Source organism: Pseudorca crassidens, chromosome 3 (assembly GCF_039906515.1).
Source record: "Pseudorca crassidens isolate mPseCra1 chromosome 3, mPseCra1.hap1, whole genome shotgun sequence".
In the NCBI taxonomy this organism is placed as follows: Eukaryota; Metazoa; Chordata; class Mammalia; order Artiodactyla; family Delphinidae; genus Pseudorca; species Pseudorca crassidens.
This window is the reverse complement of record NC_090298.1, coordinates 13,018,431-13,039,738: the sequence shown is the minus strand read 5'-3', so window position 1 is coordinate 13,039,738 and position 21,308 is coordinate 13,018,431. Positions and strand designations below refer to the sequence as shown.

The following is a 21,308-nucleotide window of genomic DNA, read 5'->3' as shown; positions in this document are numbered from 1 at the left end:
CCGCCCGCCCGGCCCGGCCCCTTCCCCAGCCCGTCGCCCGCCCCCTGGCCGCCGGCGTTGTCCGCGCCTCCGCGCCCGCCCCTGATTTCCTCTGCGCGGCGGCGGCGGCGGCGGCGGCGGCGGCGGCGGCGGCGGCGGCGGCGGCGGCGGCGGCGGCGGCGGCGGCGGCGGCGCCTCGTGCGCGCGGTTATTTATTTCCGGGCCCCAGAGCGCTTATAATGGAGCCGCTGTCAGCGGAACCTTCTGCCGCCGCTGCCGCCGCCGCCGTCCCTCCTCTTTTTTTTCCCGACAGATCTTTGTTGTGTGGGAGGGCAGCAGGGATGGACTTGAGCTTGCGGATCTCCTGCTAGAGCAGCTGCGCTCGGAGAGGGCGCCGCAGCCGCGACGAGGAGCCGCCGCCGCCGCCCTGAGACCCGGCCGGTCCCGGCCTCAGTCCGCCCGCGCCCCCGCCCGGCCTGCTCGGCCCGCGCCTCCCGGCAGAGTCTCCTCCCGGCGGCAGATGTGTGTGGGGTCCGCCCACGGCGGGGACTATGGTGAAATTCCCGGCGCTCACGCACTACTGGCCCCTGATCCGGTTCCTGGTGCCCCTGGGCATCACCAACATAGCCATCGACTTCGGGGAGCAGGTAAGCCCCGGCCGCGCCCCGCACCCTGCGCCCTGCTCCCTCTGCCTTGGCCTTAGACGCCCGTGCGGCAGGGGATGGGGACAGAGGAGAGTCACCTGCTCCGAGTCTCTTTTTATCCTGGAACATTTGGTTGGGTTGACAGCTTGTCAATGACTTTCCAGCATTCCATTTCCCCCTCCCCCCAGTTCTTCCGCAGACTTCTCCAGCTCTCCCTGGAAAACGTTAAAAGACCGGAGGGTTTGGAGCTTCACTTACAGAAGGATTTTTAGTGCACAGGAGTATTATGTAATTTGTGATTATGTAAACATCTGGTTTGTAAGTAAATTGTAGTCTGTAATAGCTTGAGTGCTGGGGTTTTTATTTATCCCGAGTTTGTGGTGATGGGATCATGGGGAGAATTTTGTATTAGAAAGTGTCCAAGTTGATTTCCCAGGTACTTTTTTTTTTTTTTTAAGCTCATGTATGGATTAGAGGCGTCCCATATGTGTCCTGATAAGCCGACCATTGGCCATCTCTAGTTTGGGTTTGTTTGTTTTTTTCCTTTCTTTCCGTCTTGCACCACTAAAGAAGGGGAGCACATTTTTGTTTGTTGCCTTCTCATCCTTGTTTCTTCTTCATGTTTTCCCCCATTTCTCTCCATGTGGCGTCATTGCAAATCGAGCGCTGCAGCCTCTCCAGCAGCGGGGCACTGGTACTCCGCACTTTGCCTGTGCGGCCCGTTTTCGCAGGCCTGCGGCGGGATGCAGTTGCATTTTTAAGGCCGGGAAGAGGATTGGGGGAAGAGGGCAGCAGCCTGTCACCTTGATGGGCAGGGGTCGGAACTGGCCCCGGCATGTGATTGAGCAGCTCCTGACGTTGTAGTACTCTTATTTCTTTTCCTTGAAGTCAAGAGACCTCAAAGGATGTTTGTATAGAAAAGGCACCTATCTTGATGCACCTTTAGTTTTCAAAAACCAAACAGTTTTTCGTAAGGGTGTTCATTTGACTCCTCCTTTTGATGAATATCTGCTTGCATTTGTCTCTCTGTGCTCAGAACTTTTGATTGATTGGAACTGTTTATCTCCCAAATACTTAGCCCACCTTGTAAGCTACTTTTTAGTTCGAATTTTATTGCTGACAGGTGTTCACAATGTATTGCAGCATAGCCTCTGAAGACCTTTGTCTAGCTAGTAAGCCAATTTATTTCCTTCGATGAAATATTATATCTTTTCTGTTGCCACTTTGCTCTGCCAGCACCTCCCCAGGGTCTCCCAAGGGCTCCTCTGTTGCTCCACCTCCACCCCCACCCCCCAGAACCTTCCCTTTTTGCATAATTAACTGGTGACTTTGGGCATTTCCTCTAATCTTTGGAAAGGTTTTTAGGCCTGAATTTATTACACTGCACATTTTAGATGCGTCAAGTGCTGTGTATTCACTTCAACCTTTTACTGTTTTAAAGCTTATCTAATTGGAGCTGCCCCAAAGGTTGTCAGAAAGCCCAGGCTGCTCACCTGATCGCTTCTCCCTGAAATGTAGCAGCTGTGTGTGTGTGTGTGTGTGTGTGTGTGTGTGTGTGTGTGTGTGTGTGTGTATTATAGGGATAACTGGAAGAAATGAGTATTCTTTGCCATAATTAAATGGCCTGAAACATACCACAGTATTGCCTCACATTTGCCTTGATTTAATGCAAGGTGATATAACTAAGGATTTGATTTGAGTGTAAAGAAAGGGGTCTCCCTGAGGTCACAAAAGGGAAGCTAGACATAAAAGATGACTACACAGGTGGTCTATCCTAGTGGGTCTAGTAATTCACACTCATCCTTGAGACGTTGCTAAGCTCCTTGTCATAGGTGACATAAGCAAAGTGCTGGAAGAGTCGTCTTGTTGCACCGAAGCAAGTTTTATCAGTAAGTGTCCTTTGAGGTCCTTATCCCTTAAGCACCAGTGTATTTATGAGCCTACACGCTGCCTGGTGGTAGAGATATTTTATCAGAGTTAGGGGTGGGGAGATGGAGGGAAGAAATTGATATGTTTCCAGAACCTTGCTTTGCCTTCCAGTATCAGATGATAATTTTGCAAAATGGGGCAGGGTGCAAAGAACAGAACTTACTTTTTCTTACTGTTAAACTGGAGGGAAAGAATTGCAGTGTGAGCTAAAGAGTGACCTGGTCATAGGTGGGTCATGAACAAAAGAACATTTTACCCCAACTGCTTTGAGGCACAATAAAGAGGAGGAACAGTGAACCTATTATATACAAATACGGGTCTACGGTAGACTTCTGAAAGTATGCAGCTCTTGATGTGGAGTCTTGTCATGTTCTATGGACAGATGGACACACGTAGGTTTCTACCGTTCTTCTTTCAGAGTGGGCAGGTGTATATTATACCTTGCTATGAGTGAACAATGATTCACATTTCAGTAATTTACTAATTCTAAAGTAGGTTAGGTGACATGGGAGTCCAAAGGTCAAAACAGTCCCTGGTTCACGGGTGTTCGAGATGATGAAGAAACCCCAAATTAAAAAATAAAATAGCTCATTAGCTTTTAAGTCTCTAACTTGTCAAGAACAGAAGGATACTGAAATCATTGTAAATGTTCCCTAGATGAGGTGTTTTTTAATGATAATAAACATCTCAGTTTGTGGTTTCTGTTGGAAATGTGGACAGAACCTTTAAAATGAAAACCCTGCTATAGGCAAGATTCCACTGAAATTTAAATAAGCAGCACATGTGACTGTGTGAAGGCATTACACATTATCTCAGAGCTATTAGTGTCACGTGTGGGGCTGCTGTGACAAAGCCTGTAACAGCCCGTCCAGGGCCTCCTCATGTTTTCCATGAACGTTATCCGTTATGTAGAGCTTTCCCTGTAATGTTATAGGCCAGTTAGGGAAGAAACCCAAATATTATGGAATATTTACTCTAATGAAATCTATCATCACATTTTTCAATTTTGATGGTGGCCGTAATTTGGGGGTGGAGGCAAGTGTTGAATTCTACACTGAAAAAAGGAAAAAAAAAAGCTGTATGGAATAAAATGACCTGCTTTTTAATATTAAGCATAGGCACCATGGAAGAAATGAGAATACACCCTTATTGCAGAAACTAAAACAATGTTTGAAGAACCCTTTAGGTGTGTAGAACACTTGATGATAGTTGCAGTATATGTGGAATTAGCATTTTATTTCTATTTTTACAGATTGAGAAGCAAAAGTATTCATTGCTTCCATTCATCGAGCACTTAGTATGTGCTTATAACATCTCAGCACGTGTTATATATGAGGAAAGAATAAGAGGCCTAGGCATGTTAAAGCCCTTGTCCAAGTTCACATAGGCAGTGCAGGCCAGAGCCGGGGCTCCAGCCATATCCTCCTGGCCCTTAGCCACTCTGCTCTCTGCTTGCACACTGAGAGCCACCCCCAGCAGTTCTTAGACATTTAGAAGTAAGTTCTGGCTTTTCGGAGTTCCAGCCTTGGCTTAAATGTAATCTTAGCTGTCATAGTTTGAATTTTAAAGACTCAACAGATGTAAGCCAATCATAACGAGGCTTCTCAGAAAAGGGAGATTGTGACCAAGAGGGTCATGTAAGAAGGGCCAAATTATCCAGATAATTAATTAAATCAATGCTGTGTCTTATTTTGGCAAGGTTGGCATAGCCTTTGGTTAAAAGAGAGGAAAAAAGATAAGAAACAACTGACACTTCACAAAATTATTTAGAAATCACTTAGTCTTTATCATTAGAGCAATATAGATTGCTAAAGAAAGATGGAAGATATGAAGATAGGTTGAAGAAATACAATGTATTTCTTCAGAAGGGTCTGCAAATGTCCATTTGATCTCACCATATTCAAAGGACTGTGATTTCTGTTTAAAATTAAACTTGGTACAAAGTCCCTGAATTCCTTAAAAGCCAAGTTCACCAAATTATATAGAATAAATCAGTGATCTTTTTTTTATAAGGTACCTAATGACACTTAAAATGTTAAGGACAGCTCTTGTGAAGACTTGAAAGAGAAACAGTTGAAGTTGTTCTCACTTCAGAAGACATGTGTTCTGCTCAGTGCCAGGCAGTCTACTCTTTGACACTCACGAGATTGAGTTCTTTCAGGTAACCCTGAGTGAATCACTGAATTTGGTTGGGTCCAATATAATAGATCAAAGACCCAAGGGATTTATCTGTGAACGAATAGTTTTGCATATGGATTGTTGATTACTAGAGTAAGATGTATAATAGGAATGTTTCATGTTTCCCCAGCCCTCCTTTCTAACTTAAGAAACCTAGAGTTAGGCTTCCACAGTATAAGAGGGTTTCAAGTTACTAACATCACAAAATGGGGGAAAAAAAAAGAGAGAGAGAGAAGCCCAGGAAAAGTAGCTTAATAAATGTTCTCCTCATCTACTAAGTAGAGGAATGCCCCCCACCTCACCCCCCTTTAAAAAAAAGGTCTCCAGGAGGTACAGGAATTTTTTTTTTTAAGTGAATGTTGTGCATGGCACTGGCCACTACTGGGCAGGGACTCGTCATCCAAGGTCACTAAGTGATGGAAGAGACCTCCCCAGGCAGAGCTTGCCCTAAGTAATAACAAATGTGTCCATTGTATGTTCCACTTTCCAAAGTACTTACAGACAGAAAAGTAAATCCCAGGTTAAGTTTCTAAGTAACGGTCGGTGAGAGACTTTTTTCTCCTCCAATCTATTCTATATTAATGGACTAAATCTCAAAACAACATTTATTTTTTTCTAATTATTAAAGTAACATATACCATTTAAAGTTTGGTTACATATTAAAAAATGGAGGAAAAAAGTAAAAATACCTCTAATTCGACTCTGAAGAAAAAACCCCTTTAATGTTTTGGGTATCTCCTGCCAATTTTTTTTTTTTTTTACATAAATGAGGATATACATATGTGTGTGTACATATATATATATATATATTTCACAGAACACAGAGGCATTTTTCCCATATCACTTAAAAGTATTTAACTGTGATTTTAAATAGCAGTATAATATGTGATTGCATGAGCATACAGTAATTTCCTTTGCTGTATATTCCCCTGTTGTTTAAATGCTGAGGTTTTTGTTTGTTTTTTCCAACATAAAGTTTCAGTGAGCATCTCTGTGTAATAAGTAGATAATGTGTTTTCTCTGACTGCCTTGGGCTTTATGCCTAGCATAATTTGATGCCTGTTTCAGCTTCTCATTCATACATAGAAAATGAGGTCACTGGCAGTCCGTATTTAGTCAAGGACACCGTGACCTCCTTAGTCCAACTGATACTCACTTCTCCACTGTGTTTCCCAGTTTTCTTTAGATGTACATCTGTGTTTAAAGTACCTCTCTTTCACTGCACTTAGGTAAGTAGATTATTTCTAGAGCCACAGAGGTATAATTCTGCGGTTTGTTTCTTTACTCATTTATTTATTGAGGTGGTTTGATGACCAGCCTAACTACTACTTTGTCAGAATACGTCTTCCCAAGCATCTCCTTCAAAAGATAATCAAATACTTCTTACGTCAAGACGATATCTAAATCTCTTTCTAGTTATACATCTGATTCTTTAAAAGCAGTTTTAAAAGCGTACCAAGTAATATCGTTTATAGCATCATCTCACTTTTTTGATGTGACAAGCCCAGTTTTATATTAGTGGCCAGTAATTGGTTCCCATGTCTTTTTGCTCTGAAATAAATAAACCTCTTTAAACTTACACCAGAGTGACTTGGGTCATATCTACATTTAAAAAATTAAATCCAGTGTTTTTTTAACACCTATGACTTTATTAGTTGATGTGGCAATGTCATAGAAATATAGAAAACCCTGTTTTATTGCAGAATTATCTAGATATGAGCTACCTCTGTGAGTGCATTTCCTTGATAACTGAAGCTTATCCTTTTTATTTTTTAAAGGTTTTTTTTTTTTGATGCAGACAATTTTAAAGTCTTTCTTGAATTTGTTACAGTATTGCTTCTGTTTTATATTTTGGTTTTTTGGCCGCGAGGCATGTGGTATCTTAGCTCCCCGACCAGGGATTGAACCCGCACCCCCTGCACTGGAAGGCCAAGTCTTAACCACTGGACCGCCAGGGAAGTCCCTGAAGCTCATCCTTTAAAATGCAGATCACTGGTTTTCTTTTTCTTTTTGTAGTACAAGAAATCTATATTGCACCTTTCTCTACCATATTAGATAAATACTATATGCAAAACTCAACGAGCATTTTTTTGGTGGCGTGTGAAGGTTGTACTGGCAGTCAGCTGACAGGATATCCACTGACAGGTGATACTCAAAATACTTAGCAAAGAGTTTGGCACCGACCGAGAAAATAAAAATAATAATTAATAAAAATAGCTAATACATGTTGAATACTTGCTTTTTAATTTTCTGCTTTGGATCTGCTCTGGGCCCCCCAAACTAAAATCCATTAGAAATCCATGAAAAAATGAAGAACAAACAATTTTGGAGGTCTTCCTTGCGAAAAAAGTGTATACACTTTGTTAAACTAGCTCTCCTGCCCTGCCCTATTTTGGTTTCTGTTCTAGAGAGATTCTAGAGTCAATGTCAGGTAAGTGACCTTTGTATAAGGGAAGTGTTGCCAGATTTGACACAGGCTCTGCTCTCAAATCAGGTCCTATTTGAGAAAACATACATGAAACACTTTTGCAGTCAGAGCATCACAGAGCGAGATGCCTGATTGCACACTGCAGTTTGTGATAACGTACGGCAGGGTACTCAGTACCTGCAGTAGCGCGGTGAGTCTGTGGTCGTGGCGATGAACAGTAAACCACATAGAGGCAGTTCTTATCTGGAGGTTGTCACCCCTGCCTCATTCTCTGTAAAGTCTCCTGTCCCCAAAGTGGATACCACCCGTCTGCAAAGATGAGAATAGAGTCACAGGATAGGGAAATTAGCAGACTTCATATCAAGCCATACAAACCCCAGGTTTGTTTCTGTTTTGTTTTAATTTTGCTATTTCTGTGGTTTGGGACTCTTTCAGTGGCTATGCCAAAAACGAAGTACCGCTCACCATGCTGAGAACAAATGAGCTTAAAATGACCAAGACTACAGTTAGTCAAGTGAAGACTTATGCATCATAGCTTTCTGTTTCTATATGGCTGCTTCTCCATGCCAAAAATGTTTTCCAAGTCTGCCTTGGCAAGGGAAAGAACTTAGTTATTTGTCAGGGCAAAGGTGGTATTTATTCTCCTAGATAATGAGTTATCAGAAAACAGCCTGGACAGCTGGTCCAGGAATGCCACGTGGTCCCAAGGGACAGATGGACCAGCTTCATTTCTTGTGGGAAGAGTACATTTTGGTCTAAGTTAGCTCACGGGCCCTAGCTGGCTTTTACATTATTTATGGGGTTTTGATATCACAAGATCAGCGAGGCTTTCCATGAGTCTGACACCCAGCACTGTTACAGGGTTGCCTTTCTGTAGATGGGTTTGTCAGTATGAATAGGCAGTCCGCTTACTAACGTGGGTCCACATCTCTGTCCCCAGCCTCAGGGCGGGGGGAGGGGCTGTGTGTATGGCTCCTTCCTCTCCAGCACAAGGAGGCGAGAGGCACCTCCAAGCCCACGTTCCCAGTGCACTTCCTGTACCTTGTCTGGGCACATCCCACCTGGCTGGGGACTGCGGCTGGCCGTGGGGACCTGTGACTTCAGGCTGGGAGGAAGTTAAAAGCAAAAGTGGGACTCCCTGGATACGAACTTTCAAGGGAGACTAGAAAGGTGAGGCTGAGGCTCCTCAGGACATTCAGTTGGAATTAAATGGCTGAAAAGCTGAATGTTTTTAAAAGCAGATTAACGAGGCTTTCTAGGGAGAAAGCTGAGGCAAGAATGAGAGAGGGCAGAAGTTGGCTTTGTGGCCGTAATCCTCCCAGGATGTGAGAACTAAAAGTAGCTTATTTTGTGAGAGAGACAGAAAGGATTAGTTTGGGTCAAGAAGCTTTCCGGGTTGTGGTCCAGCAAGAGCATTTACATGGTGAAAGCTGGTCACTCCTGGTTGTTCTCTTAACTAAATAATAATGAGTCCACATCAGTAAGCTTGTCAGAATCCCTGCTCAGTTTTTTTAGAAATATAACATCAAGTCTAGGGAAGGTTTTGAGTCCCGGACTGTCGTTTTCTCATGTGCCCGTTGTCTTAGGTGTGGCTGCTTTGTGTTTTCAAAGCTGTCTTTAGGATGATAAGAAGTAGCTATGCTCTTACCGCTGCTCCATAAACAGCCCCGAGATCTGTTGGCCACTGGGTCATGCATTTCAGTACAGGGGAATGGTAGTGTGGAGAATCTAAAATAGCAGATTACAAAAAAGAAAAACAAATTGTCTGAGTGCTCTAAATGGTTTGGCAGGAAAGTTACCGAGCTGGGACACGGCGGTCTCCCACGATGTGTGGCCTAAACTTGACATTTTATAAAGACAGACAGCGCAGAGCAGAGTAACAAGTAACCACGCTTCATAAGAAAGAGGTAACTTTCACCTCTTCATGATCCTAGCCAAGACCAGCGCAGAAGCAACTGGAAAGACCCTTGCCACCAGCCCGATCCAAAATAGGAAGTGAAGGGTCTTTTCTCTGCTCCGGACTCACATTCAACTGTGGTTTTTCCTTGGGATGGGTTATGGTTCCCACCCCCTCCCTTTTTCGACGCAGCGTTGCATCACCTGGAGCCCCACCTGCGGTCAGGGCGTACCTCCCCTCCTCCCACACTGAGGCCCACACCTCTATGTGCCAACACCACCTGGGCCTCACACCTATCAGGCTGCTTACCAAACCTGGGCAGTTCCCTGACACTGTTGGTAGTTAGTCCAAGTGTTTACCAGTCTTCCCCGGATGAACCAGTGTTTCAGCAGCGAGGAGAAAGGAGCTTGGACTGAGTTCCGAAGATCCACTAAAGGGCCTTAAGCTGTCGGTGGCAGCGCGCATCAGTAGCTGAGCTGCGGAACCACTTTTGTTTTTCTAAAATTCTTATTTACTCTAATTGCTTTTAGGCTTAATATGTCTTCTGTCAGGGGAGGAGGCTGGTGAACCTGTTTTTCTTTCCTTTTTAAAAATCACTGTATCGTTTACCTACAGTGAGGTACACAGATCTTACATGAACAGGTCCATGAGTTCTGACAAATGAGAGATGCACACTGACATAACCCACGCACCAGGCAAGATATGGAGGGTTTCCATCAGCCCAGAAGGTTTCTGGGGCCCCTCCCTCCGAGGCCACAGCTGTTCTGAGTGCTGTGGGAGCCTTTTTAATTGCCAAGACAAAGTGACACACATGCCTTTGGTCCCAGATAACTGAGTTCTCGGCCACTCACCGTTATTACAGTGCGTAGCGCTGCTACTCTTTCCTGTTGCAAACTATGGCTCAATGTTGTGGATTTAAGGCAGGTAGAAAACTTGACTTTCTGTGTAAAATAACTTTTCCCCTTATTTTGTACAATTTGGTGTTTTTAGTTCTTCAGTTGATATACATCCTTCAGTTATATGGACTGCTGATCATTTTGATTTTCAGACATGCTTAAAAATTAAAGGCTGCTTCATATCGTAAAATGTAAAGCTAGCATCATAAAATGAAATGTGGTACGTACATACTATGGGCTATTTATTCAGCCTTAAAAAGGGAATGAAATTTTGATGTATGCTACAACATAGATGAACCTTGAGGACATTATGCTAAGTGAAATAAGCCAGACACAGAAGGACATGCTTTTGTGTATGTGGAAGTATGCTTCCACTTATATGAGGTACCTTAAGTAGTCTAAGTCATGGAGACAGAAAGTGGAATAGCAGCTACCAGGGTTTACGGTGGGGGAGAAATGGGAGTTATTGGGGTTTTTTTGTTTTTTTTTTTTGCGGTACGCGTGTCTCTCACTGCTGTGGCCTCTCCCGTTGCGGAGCACAGGCTCCGGACGCGCAGGCTCAGCGGCCATGGGTCACGGGCCCAGCCGCTCCGTGGCATGTGGAATCTTCCCGGACCGGGGCACGAACCCGTGTCCCCTGCATCGGCAGGCGGACTCTCAACCACTGCACCACCAGGGAAGCCCTGAACTGTATACTTTAAATGGTTAAAATAATAAATTTTATGTTATGCATAGTTTATCAACATTTTAAAAATTTTCATTAACTTCATAAGCTACTCAGAAAGCTGGTGGCTTTTGAAGAGGATCTCTCTTTAAAAAAATTTTTGTTAATTTTATTCTGGTTATAGTCATTGTATAAAGAAGAAAAATAAATTAAAGTATCAAGAAGCAAATGAGGATATATAGCATTATCTCTAGGCCCATGACCTAGAGCTATTGCTATTTATTATTTTAGTGCATGTCTTTCCCATCTCTTTTCTATCCGTGTATTTTCAAACAAAATTGTAACCTCTTTCCACTTTAATCACAGGCAGTTTCCCTCGATTTTAAGTACTCATCTCAAATATGATTAGTGGCATTCTTTCACAAGAACACACCACAATTTACTTAACAATACTCTGTAGCTAGGCGTTCAGTTTTTCCTGTTTCGTTCTATTACAAATAGTGCTCTGAAACATTTTTGTTCAGAGATCTTTGCTTCTGATTATTTCTTTGGGTTAACACTAGAAATACTTGTGCACGTGCGCACCTTTTCACGCCTTCCACTGTGTGCGACACCACATGGCTGTAGAAAGTTGTCCCAGTCTCCCCTGCAGGCGCCTGTTGAATGTGGCCCCGGCCCCCAGTGGACATTCCCAACCAGGATGCCATTTTACTGTCCAGTGAGTTCTGCCCCCGGAAACTGCGTTCTAGTTCTTTCAAAGCCACGTGGTACTGAACTCTTTCAAATGATTTCTTTTATTAAAAGCATTTTTTAAAATGCTGAGACATCAATTCCGTTTTTCATCATGTCATACTTTTAAACTCTTTCAGGACTTTCATTCTTGTCAGTAAGCACATTTTGGACCGAATACGTACTCCACTTGGGACTGGGCAGAAGCACAGGAAGGAAAAGGAGTGAGTGGGTTTTACTCATACATCTGTGGGGATATCTGTCCCTGCAGGTTTCACGGCAGAGAAAAGTGCTTTTTTTGATGAGTTCAGTGATGCTCAAGAAGTTTGCGTCCCCAAACTTCCTGGGTGAACTCGTGGGAGAGGAGGAAAAAATTAACCAACCTTCCAAGGTGCCAGGTCCTGCCTGAGGCTCCTGGCACGTACGGTAGGGTCGTCACCTTCCCCACTTTAAAGATGAGCAGATTGAACAGCTGTGCCGGGTTGTTCAGTCTCTCTGCAGAGCAGCCAGTCTTCTCTGACCAATAGTTCACGCTTAGGGTCTCAGAGGAGAGTATTTGGAGTTGACTGTTCTAGGGAAATATGGAGCTAGTGATATTTAGGGGAAATAGAACAGAAAGTGTTCTTCTCTCTTTTCTACCACTCTGCCCCTGGGTTCTTCAGTTTAAACTGGTCTTCTTGCTATTTAGAGCCCTCCTTGGAGAAAAGCAGCAGAGCAAACAGAGAGGGGAAATAGTTCATGCTTATTGAGAGAGGCCCTGAGTCCCTGTGGCTTGTCTGTAGTTTCTAGTAGTGCTGCAAGCTGACTACAACATGGTTGAGAGGAAGAATGTCCACTCCTGATAGGCCCGCCTGGACTTGACCTCCTCCATCCCTGCACCCACTGGCTCTATGACCTTGAGCAAAGAACTCGACTTCTGGGGGCTTCAGCTTTCCGAGCTGTTAAACAGGTATAAAGGGTTTCTGTACCTTCTTCTGGAAGGGCAGACCACACAGAGACTAGACACAGAAGAGCTTTGAAAAGTCTGAAGTGCTGCCCCTATGTAAAGCAGTATTACTAAGACTTTGAGCCACGCATGCAGCCGCTACACCTGTTTATTGTCACTCATCCTTGACTAGAGCCGACTGACTGTTCTTGCTGTGTATTGAATCCGTGACTCGCGTTAAGGAGACTTGCTAAACCAGAGCCAGCTGGGTTAGGGGCGAGCAGGGGCAGAAGCGTGCTGGAGGACAGATGCTGGAAACACTTGGATTTTACATGTGTGTCAGCAATACTTTTGCTGGGTTTTTTGTTTTGTTTTGTTTTTTCCTACTTTGGGGAAAAGATGTTTAAGGCTGGATTTGCTCAGTAGTGGGTTTTTTGTTGTTGTTTTTTTTTGATTGTTTGGTCTGTTTTAGTTGAATTACTAGGATTTAGGTAACATGCACTTTTTGAAATGATAGGTTAAATTTCATTTTCTCTTTATCATAGGCTGCTGTTTGACACAAATTTGGGGGAGGGTAGCTACATGTACCACTGGCCCCTTCTCTAATCTAGACATACAAATGGGACCAAGCCTTTTTCAAATTTGTTGACAATTATGGCAGTAAAACACCAAGGTGTTTGAAACAAATTATGGGGGCTGCTTAATGAGCTGAAAGTTGTAACCCTCTTTCTCAGGTGCTTACTATACTGTTTTGGAGTGTTTTCCCTATTAAATGGAGAATAGTTTCACTATTAATGGAGAATATGGAATGCAGGGGGCAAGAGTGTCTTCATGAATGTGTTCATTCAACAGATGTTTCTTGAACACCTACAGCGTGGCAGGTCCAGTGCTAGTCACTAAAGAGGAACAGGAAAAAGGACTGACTTTTAGCTGTGCAGCGATGAATCTAGAAGGGCAAACAGACAGGCAGGCACCTGCCAAAGAATGTGCTCAGGTCTGAGATGGGGGAAGAATACGGTGTTTATCCCAGGATCCTATAACCCATCCTAAGGGTCAGGGAAGCTTTGGTTCCAGCTGAGACCTGAGATCAGATCAAGAGAGTGGCGTATCTGCTATATTCTGGAAAGCAAGAGAGTTCCAGGTGGAAAATGGCAGACGCTCACTGTGAGTGGGCCAGTACCCCATCAGTCAGGGTAAGGAGTTTGGCCTTGATCATTAGGCCACTGGGGAATGCTGAAGGGTTCTCAGCGGGGGTGTGATGTGCTTGGATTTGCATATTCGAAAGATAACTTTGGTTTCCGTGTGGCTAATGAATTAGAGGGAGGTGAGAGCAGAGGTGGGGAAACCAATTAAGAGGCTCTTGTGGCCACCACCAGCGAGCTGCAGGAGGCCTAGAGTAGGGCTGGGGGCGAGGAGGGAGCACTAAAAGAGAAAAGCTGTCTAGAATCAAATGGACTTGGCCACCGGATGCAGCTGACAGTGATGTTACCCAACTTTAAAAGAGCTGGTTTGGAGTGAGCTGGTGAAGAGAATGAGTTCCATTTCAGTCACGGTAATGCGTTAATAGATCTAGTGAGATGTTTTACATTGCTTGCCTGAGAGAGAATACACATTATGCATAACCGTGGGAACAACAAGAAATGCTTAGTATCTGGATAGCACTGCTGCTCTGTTTCTCTCTTCTTGCCCTCCTCTCCAAGGGGCCACTGCATTACATTATCCGGAATGGGAGCTCTTTGCATTTTCACCTAAATGCAAATACTATGAATATTCATTTTTTCCCTCAAGCTTTAAAAATGCTTTATTATAATACAGTCAGTGCTCAGCCATTTGCTTTAATGCAATAGTGATTGGAAAATTCAAAATACTTCAGAATATTTGGCATTGGACTACATTAGGACTCTGGGGGAAGCAAGTTTATCCTCATCATCATTGTGCTGTGCTTAGGATAATATTACAGTTTAGACCAGGGCCTGGTGACAGCAGAGATGTCATCTGGAATTAAATTTGATGAGGCTCCTTGGTTTTGCTCCCTCTCTCTGTATATTAAATGTTTACTGTGTAAACAGCAGGGAGTGGACCAACCTTAGAGGGGTCTTTTTATGGCTTTATGTTTGTGTGTTTGTATTTTGGTGTTGTCTACAGCTTACAGCCTGGTTGTAATTCATAAAATCATTTAGAATACATTTTGCTGTAGAAATAATATTATAAATTGTGGTTAGGTTTCCAGGCCACTTGACCAAAGTTACATTACCCCTAATGTTATTAAAATATTATCTATTTGCAACAAGCAGCAGTAGAAAACCATGCTGTTAGAATACTAGTCATTGGAAAAAGCAGTAATGTTGAAAAATACCATTTGTCCTAATTACCTGTATGAACAGTTGGCTTAATAACAGCGTAGGGAAGGTGCTGGCACGTGGGAGGGGAGGAGGTCGGTGCCACGGGCCTTCGAAACTGGGTGAATTTAAAATCAAAATGTCTTCTCGAGCCACGTGCCTCATTGGCTGTGACTGTGGTCATTTGAGAACTCATAAATGGGAGTGTCCAACAGCCCTCGGAGGATGAATTGACAAGACTTGGAAGAGAGATGGGTGGATGTGAAACAGAACCCCTGGGGTGGAATTAACAGGTGAGACTGGGCAGATTCTCCTGGGTGGACTGTGGGAGACGGAAGAACAGGGGAGCCTGAGGCTGGACGCCGCTTCAGGCTGCTGTGGGAGCCGCGCTTCCCGCTGGCGTCCCGGACCCAGGACAGCCGGGGAGGCGGGGGTGGTGATGGCGATGGCAAGAGGAAGGTCACGTGCCTTCAGCTATTTCCATGGGAAACCATTGCCTGTAAGCTGATGTCATCTAAAGTCTGTAGTAGTGAGCTGTCCCCTGCTAGTGCGACATGGAAGGCAGTTTTGAATGTTTTCACATGCAAAATAACTCTGATTTCTTTATGACTAGAGAAAGACTTGTTCTACTGTTCACAATCAGTAGCTCCCTGGACTTTAAAATGCATGCTCCCTGCCCCGTAATTTATTGTGACCTAATCATGTCTTACGTGCCTAGCTAATTTCCAAGGGGCCTGCCACTTCTATATCATGTTTCCTTTTCCCTGATTAGTCCATAAGTGGCATTCAAATTCTAATTTTAAACGTGTTATCACTAAGTTTTCTAGTGTTATTGCTAAGTTTTCTAGTGAGAACAAAATATTAAAACATCTACCTGTATCTATTGATGTAGGCTTACCTGTGCCCTCATTCCATTGATATCTTGATACCCTCTTGAAAAATAGTCAAAATGCAGCATTTAACAGTAAGAAACCAAAAAGCTACTAGGAAGCTCAGAACTGAGGTGAAAATTTGTGGAAATGAAAATATTTTCTGTAATTGGACCATATCCATATTGTAAAAGGAACACCTCTAAATAAATAAATAAATATATTTGTACATTTCTTCCTTTTTTTAAGAATCGACCAGTATTAATACAAATACCTTAAATTAAGCAGGTGGAAAACAAACATTTAACCCAGTTTTTTCTTTTACATTCAGCAGAAGTGGACAGTCTTTTTTCAGGAGGCTGTAACTGAGAAAGGGCGGGTGAGCCCCAAGGCTCAGGAAGCCAGCTCTGAGAGCAGGTGTCTGCAACAAAGTAAGGGTTTATTGCAGGGTGCTAGGCAAGGGAGTGGGAGATAAGCCTCAGATCCACTCCTATTTGGTCTTTGAGTTGCGGGGGGGCTGGGGGGGCGGGGGGGCAGTGTTTAAAGGGGAAGAGCAAAGAAGCTGGGGCTAGTCATCCTCTTGTGACCTGTCTTGACATTTCTTCATCAGCGTTTCAGGGGGTCAGGATGTCCCCAGTGTGCATTCTCTGGCCAGGTGGTCCATGGCTTGCGGGTCTGTTAGCTCATCTTGACCTGGAGGAACAACCTGAGTCTGTACGTTAATGATTATACGTATAATAGCAATTATAGTACAATAACGATGTTAACACCAGCAATTTTAGTCCTCTGACTCTGGTTGATTGGTGTTCAGTTAGCAGAGAATTGAGGTCGGAGGGGACAAGAAAGGGATTGAGGTCGTCAGAGGGGACAAGAAAGGAAATAAAGTTTTGGATAGAGAGATTAATCATAAACTCAGCAAGGGAGCTCAGTCGCAGGGGGACTCAGTTTTAACGCAACAAAATAAACATCGCCCTTTGCTTTGCCTGGTGCACAGTTCACCTTTGTAGAGTACTTCACAGTTTGTGAAATGTATTCTCACTGAATGCAACAGTTGTTCCACGACCCACGGGCACGCAGGGGAACCCTGCCTGGAGGCCACCCGCAGCGGGTGTCTGTACGAGATGAGCCTGGACGTGAGAGCCCACTCACCCCAAAGCCCACATACCCCTCTCTGAGGTGAGCTCCGTCTTCCTTCCATGCCCGGGATGGTGCTCCTTAGCAGGGGTCCTCCTGAGCATGGAGGAGTATGGAGTCCAGTCTTGGAGTCACAGACATCGGCGTGACCTGTAGGGAGCCCCTGAGAGGCCGTGATCTGTGCTCCGATCAGAGGACCACAGCCGGAGGACGGCCTTCCTTTCCTGTGTGTCTCCCTGACCTAACCCTCCTCCCCATTCTGTGTGAGGGTCTGCTCTGTCCTCAGGAAGAGGTTGGGGGTACTTCCCTTTCAGCACGGAGCGGGGGTCACGGCACAGGCCCAGCAGTTCAGAGTCACGTGCAGGCTCCAGCTGGGTCCTCCTGGAATTCCATCTTCATATTTATCCCTGGCTCTGTTCCTTCAATATCACAGCCTGACCACCGGAAGTCCCCCCCCCACCTTCCCTCCTCTGAACCTGAGGGCCTTGCGTTCCTTCTCCTTATTTATGCTACAGAGTATTACTTTCTTCAAATCTAATCATCAGGTGAAAAAAAAAACACCCCATGGGGGCTCTCATTGGCTGTGTCTTCTGGCCGACGTGTTGAGTTTCCTTGCTTTTCGGCACCTTTTCATAAATCAGGTGTCTTTTAATTTTTTTATATTTTTCCTTCCAAGCATTCATTAATTTCAGATTGGTTTCCACGGGTTTCTGCCTTGCTGAGTTTGTTGCTTTTTCACGGCAGTGGTCTCCAGAGAGGCAGGGAGAGTGGCCTTCGTTCCACCCTTCCTGGAGTGGTGGAGATGCCAGGCTACTGCCCTCTGTGCCTCACCCCTCTGTCTTCACAGCCCACAGCGTCTCCATAGTTACCCATCTGTCTCCCCATCTCCCTACGAACCACCCCCCTTCCCGGGGCAGGGCTGGTGTGTGATGTCACCTACTGTGCCTGCCTTCCAGCTCCCCTTCCTACAGCACTGGGCACAGATGGAACCTCAGAAGGGCTTGAGTGAAATCACTGGGTGAGGTGACCCCGTGCCTGAAAATATAAGCCACATGACAAATGTGATTTGCTCAGGGTTAGCGTGTACATCCCCCGTCTTCTATCAGCTGAAGCACATCTGTCCCCCTAAATGGAGGGACAGCTATCCGAGTCCACTCAATGTCTTCCTAAGCACAGTACCCCGAGCTTGCTTCGCTGAGGGTGTGCGGCCAGAAGGGGACAGCGCATCAGTGTGCAGCCAAGGTGGCCTCCCTCCCCGCCAGCCAGGAAGCAGCTCGCCTCCAGTGCTGAATCTGGAGGGCTTACTAGCGGCACAGGCTTGGTATTCGGGTTTGTCAGCTGGTCATAATGTAGACACCAGGGAGACTACCTACCTTGAAAACCAGTTATTCTTGTGTTTGGGTGAGAAATCATTTTCTGGTGAAAAAAACCCATGCAAAACGATGCCTTTGTGGGAGGTGATTTCACTCAAGGGGAAAGAGTCAGGGTGATTTGCGACCACTGAGGCTCTCCCTGTTGTGGGGATGGCCTTAACCCTGCAGGGCACATCCCAGGGACGTGGAGGAGCGTGCTGGGGAGACCCCTGTCCACTCCCAGCCCTCAGTCCTGAGAGCACACAAAGACCAGCTTCTCTTTAGGGGTGCAGAGCAGGTGACATTAGAGCAGTGTGTTAGTGCATGGCGATCTTGTTTGATTGCCAGGTACCTTCATCCAGGACAGAGGAATCATCCTGCACAACCATGGCTGGAATTAGACTGAGTAGACCCAGATGTGACGAACAGCAGTATGATATTAGCTGTTGTCTCCTAGTAAAGAGTATTCTGTACTTTGCACTTTTGGTCATCAGTGTGGACCGTGGCCAAACCAAAATGCTTTGAATGTGACAATATTATATGTCATAGCAATGCAATAGTATATTACATGTTATAGCATGGGATCCAAACAGAGTAACACTGAAGTAATAGTAATCTGATAGCTTGCAAGCACTATTGCTAATAAGCCTGCCTTCCCTCCCTCTGTCTATCCAATATATAGCCTAATGACCTGCAAGGATTTCTATACAAATAAAGTTTAGCAATCAGAGTTTATGAGCTATCTCTGTGTATTTAACTGCAAGAGGGGAAAGTCCTTTGCCGTAGGGATTCTGATTTTATTACATCATTTACCATTACACAAAGGGAGAAAATATGGTCAAGAATAGAACTAGACTGCTTTCCCTCCCCAAAATCCAGATGAGACAGGGAATGCATTTGGGACTTACCTGCTGTAACAAGTTTGTAAAGAAGAAATCTGATCTCCAGTATATGCCAGTTCCTTAACAACTGAGGCTGACGTGCAACAGTGGAAATAAGAGTGATATGTTTTTAAAACACACACTGTTTGGTAAACTAAACCCTGTCCTCCTTAACCCAGAACTGTGATATGTACTTGTTTACATGTATTTCCCTTTTGAGGTTATTCAATCATTGAGTACGTAACCTCGGCAACATTTTGATAGTTTTCTGTTGTTTGAGGTTTCCCTCAGAATGATGTAAAATATTTATAGGTTGTTTGAAATAAGCTAAATTTTCTTTTTAATGGGATGGAGTCAATTTAGAAAAAGGAAAAAAAAAAAGGAAAACCTTAGAAAGCAAAGCATGGATTTCCTGTAAAGCTGATGGTGGGGCTTCAAAAAATAAAGCCTGCAACCCAGACTGGATGAGAACACAGTACAGTGAACCTCTTGGTGACTGTCGCTCCTCTAGTCTGCATGTTGCTGTGGTTTCCAAAAATGTACGATAGAAATAACCATTTTATACACGTGCTATTGTCCTTTTTAAGGGTGGACAGCTCCTAGGCATGAAAGCATTTTTCTTCTTTTACCTCTTCTGAGGTGTGTTTTTGTTTGTTTTTTTGCTTTTTCTGTTTTGTTTTGTTTTGTTTTGGTGGGGAGGGGAGTGAGGGGAGGGGGAGGATGGAGGGAGATAAATCACTCTTTTTCTTTCAACAGAGCATTAAAAACAATGTATACCTTACTTTTCCTGATAATAAGATGTCATCTTCTTCCTAATAATTACTACTGCTTTATCATAGAAAGGTGCAATTGTGACATTTTTTTAAATAGTAGTTTTTATTGTGTATGAAATTTGGAGTGAGTTTTATATATTAATTTATTATTGTTTGCTGTGTTGGGTCTTCGTTTCTGTGCGAGGGCTTTCTCTAGTTGCAGCAAGTGGGGGCCATTCTTCATCGCGGTGCGCGGGCCTCTCACTATGGCGGCCTCTCTTGTTGCGGAGCACAGGCTCCAGACGCGCAGGCTCAGTAGTTGTGGCTCACGGGCCTAGTTGCTCCGCGGCATGTGGGATCTTCCCAGACCAGGGCTCGAACCTGTGTCCCTTGCATTAGCAGGCAGATTCTCAACCACTGCGCCACCAGGGAAGCCCCTAGACATTTGAAGTTTCTCATCATCATAGAACAGTGTAAAACTTAAAAAAAACAAACTAAAATTCCTTCTTGAATTTTCACTTGTAGTTTTCCATGGGAGTCTCCTAACAAGCCGTGGTTACTTGGAAGCACACGGTCCTCCCTTTCTCTCTATCTTAAGCTTGTCGGAAAGGCTGGGTCCGTGGTCCATGTGTGCAGGCACAGGACAAATGGCCTGTCCCTCTGCCCACCCATAGGTTTGGGCAGCCTGAGCAGTAGATGGTCCTCGGCTGATGTGGCCCTGGCAGTCCCAGAGGACAGCTAAGCTGAAAGCATCAGCCCTATGCAGAGCTGCTTCACAGGAGTACAGATGAAGTCCCTGATACACACCATCCTTCTTGATTACGACCCTTTTGTTCACTTAGTGCTGTGAGCTTGCTGCTTCTCTTGGCTGAAGCCCGCCGGTCCCGCAGGAAGAAAGTTACCTTCCGTCCTTCCACAGTCAGGGCATCCTCGTACACAGCTGTTATCCAGAGCACTGCAGTGCAGCCTCCATAGCAAAGACTTCATTTCAAAACCGGTAACATCTCGTTTTTCCCTCAGTGATCTCTGTTTTCTTTACTGGCCGCATAATCGCTCATTTTGAGATGCCTACTTTTACATCTTTTTCTCCCCCCAGCAGTATGGATAAAAATAATCAAGGTTTTGCTCTTGTCAGCTAACCCTGTGCCTGCAGTGGTTTATCGGCCCCCTTCCTCTCCCTAAGAGCAATGCACTGCTTTTGAGGAAGAGCCCTTCATCTCATAAGACAACCTGCAAGACCACAGTTTGAAAAGCTCCAAACTTGAGGTTCATTCTCAGTCCATTTCCCAGTGTGTGAGATGGGTGTGTTCTCTCTCATAGGAGTTGTGCTGGATGATGTAAACTAGGTCTCTCATAGAAACAGCCCAAGAAACGAGAATCAGTTGCTTAGCTATGGCTTCATCATTTACGCTTGAGCTACCATTCCGTCGCCCACATATGAAATAGCTGAAAAAGAAATCCTCTGAAAAGCTGAATGGCTAAAAAGCACTTAAAAGTGGTTATTAAATAAGTCTTGCCCACTTCTTATCATAGTCCAAACTCCACTGACTGTTAACACTAAATACATGTAAATGATAGCAATGCCTTCTTCAACCCTTGACTCATGGAAATAGTCATCGTAGACACTTTGGTAACAGCCTTTAAACGTTAAGCATCACAGCCACCGCCTAGCAGTTTGACCTGGTGCTTTGAGCATGATTTACCAAAAGGTA

The 21,308-nt window shown here is 44.6% G+C and overlaps 1 protein-coding gene across 2 annotated transcripts in view; it reads left to right on the top strand.

Annotated features, from left to right (window-relative positions):
- The first annotated feature begins 162 nt into the window (after positions 1-162).
- Positions 163-21,308, top strand: part of ANKH (ANKH inorganic pyrophosphate transport regulator) — a 142,383-nt gene continuing 121,237 nt past the window's right edge. The window contains exon 1 of one of the 2 annotated variants that reach the window (XM_067730404.1): positions 163-626. In XM_067730404.1, coding sequence (XP_067586505.1) covers positions 531-626 — 96 coding nt within the window. In that variant the 5' untranslated portion in view covers positions 163-530. Of the gene's footprint in view, positions 627-14,787; positions 14,902-21,308 lie in introns of those variants that run through there. The other variant, XM_067730405.1, reaches the window with a different exon arrangement.